General features: G+C 73.7%; 1 protein-coding gene across 1 annotated transcript; it reads left to right on the top strand.

Annotated features, from left to right (window-relative positions):
- Positions 1–70: 70 nt before the first annotated feature.
- On the top strand, positions 71–565 carry LOC113409053 (transmembrane protein C16orf54-like). The gene has a single exon (XM_026662618.1). The coding sequence runs from the start codon at positions 71–73 to the stop codon at positions 563–565; it is 495 nt and encodes a 164-aa protein (XP_026518403.1).
- The last annotated feature ends 221 nt before the right edge of the window (positions 566–786 follow it).

Here is a 786-nt window from a genome sequence, read left to right as displayed (position 1 = left end):
CCCCCCCCCCCCCCCCCAGGAACCCCCCATTTATCTCCCCATCTCTCTCTCTCTCCACAGCCAACCGCCGATGATGCCCCCGTCTCTGCCCCCCAGCCCCCAGCTCCCGCCCCCTTCGCCGCCCCCCGCCCCGCCCTGCACCGCCTGCCTGGTGCCCATGGTGGCGCTGGCCGGGGTGGCCGGCCTGTTCGTGGTGATCTCGGCCCTGCTGGGCGAGCGGCTCTTCCGGGGGGCCCGGGCCCGGGGGGTGCCCAGCGTGTGGCGCCGGGGCGGGACGCTGTGGATCGAGCCGGCGCCGCCGCCCCAACCGGACGGAGCCCCCCAGGCGGAGACGGGCGACCTGTGGATCCCGCGCCCCCCGCCCAGCGCCGAGGACTGGTACCGGGGGCCCGCCGGCGGCTCGGGGAGCGGCACCTCCAGCGGCATCCACTCGGGGGCGCCAGAGAGCGCCGGCAGCAGCACGGCCTTGTGGGACGCCGAGGCGCCGGCCTGGGGAGCCCAGCCCCACGTCACCCTGCAGGACATCTCCGACTTCTTCCGACGTGGAGGGGGGAGGGGGCCGTGAGCACCGGCACGGGGGGGGGATCAGGAGGCGACCCCCGCCCCAAGAAGCAGGATTCACCCCATGGATGTTGGGGCAGAGCTGAGATTTTGGGGGGAAACTTTGAAAATTGGGGGGGCCCCACAAGCCCGCTGAGACCCCCCCACACACTGTCCCCTGGCATGGGGCTCTCTTTGCGCCCTCCACTGTTACTTCTCTCCTGCCAGGGGGCTCAGCTGGGCCTG

Source organism: Terrapene carolina, unplaced genomic scaffold, assembly GCF_002925995.2.
Source record: "Terrapene carolina triunguis isolate 2854851 unplaced genomic scaffold, T_m_triunguis-2.0 Scaffold28807, whole genome shotgun sequence".
NCBI lineage: Eukaryota > Metazoa > Chordata > Testudines > Emydidae > Terrapene > Terrapene triunguis.
Note: the sequence above shows the minus strand (reverse complement) of the source record. Positions and strands in the feature narration are given on the sequence as shown.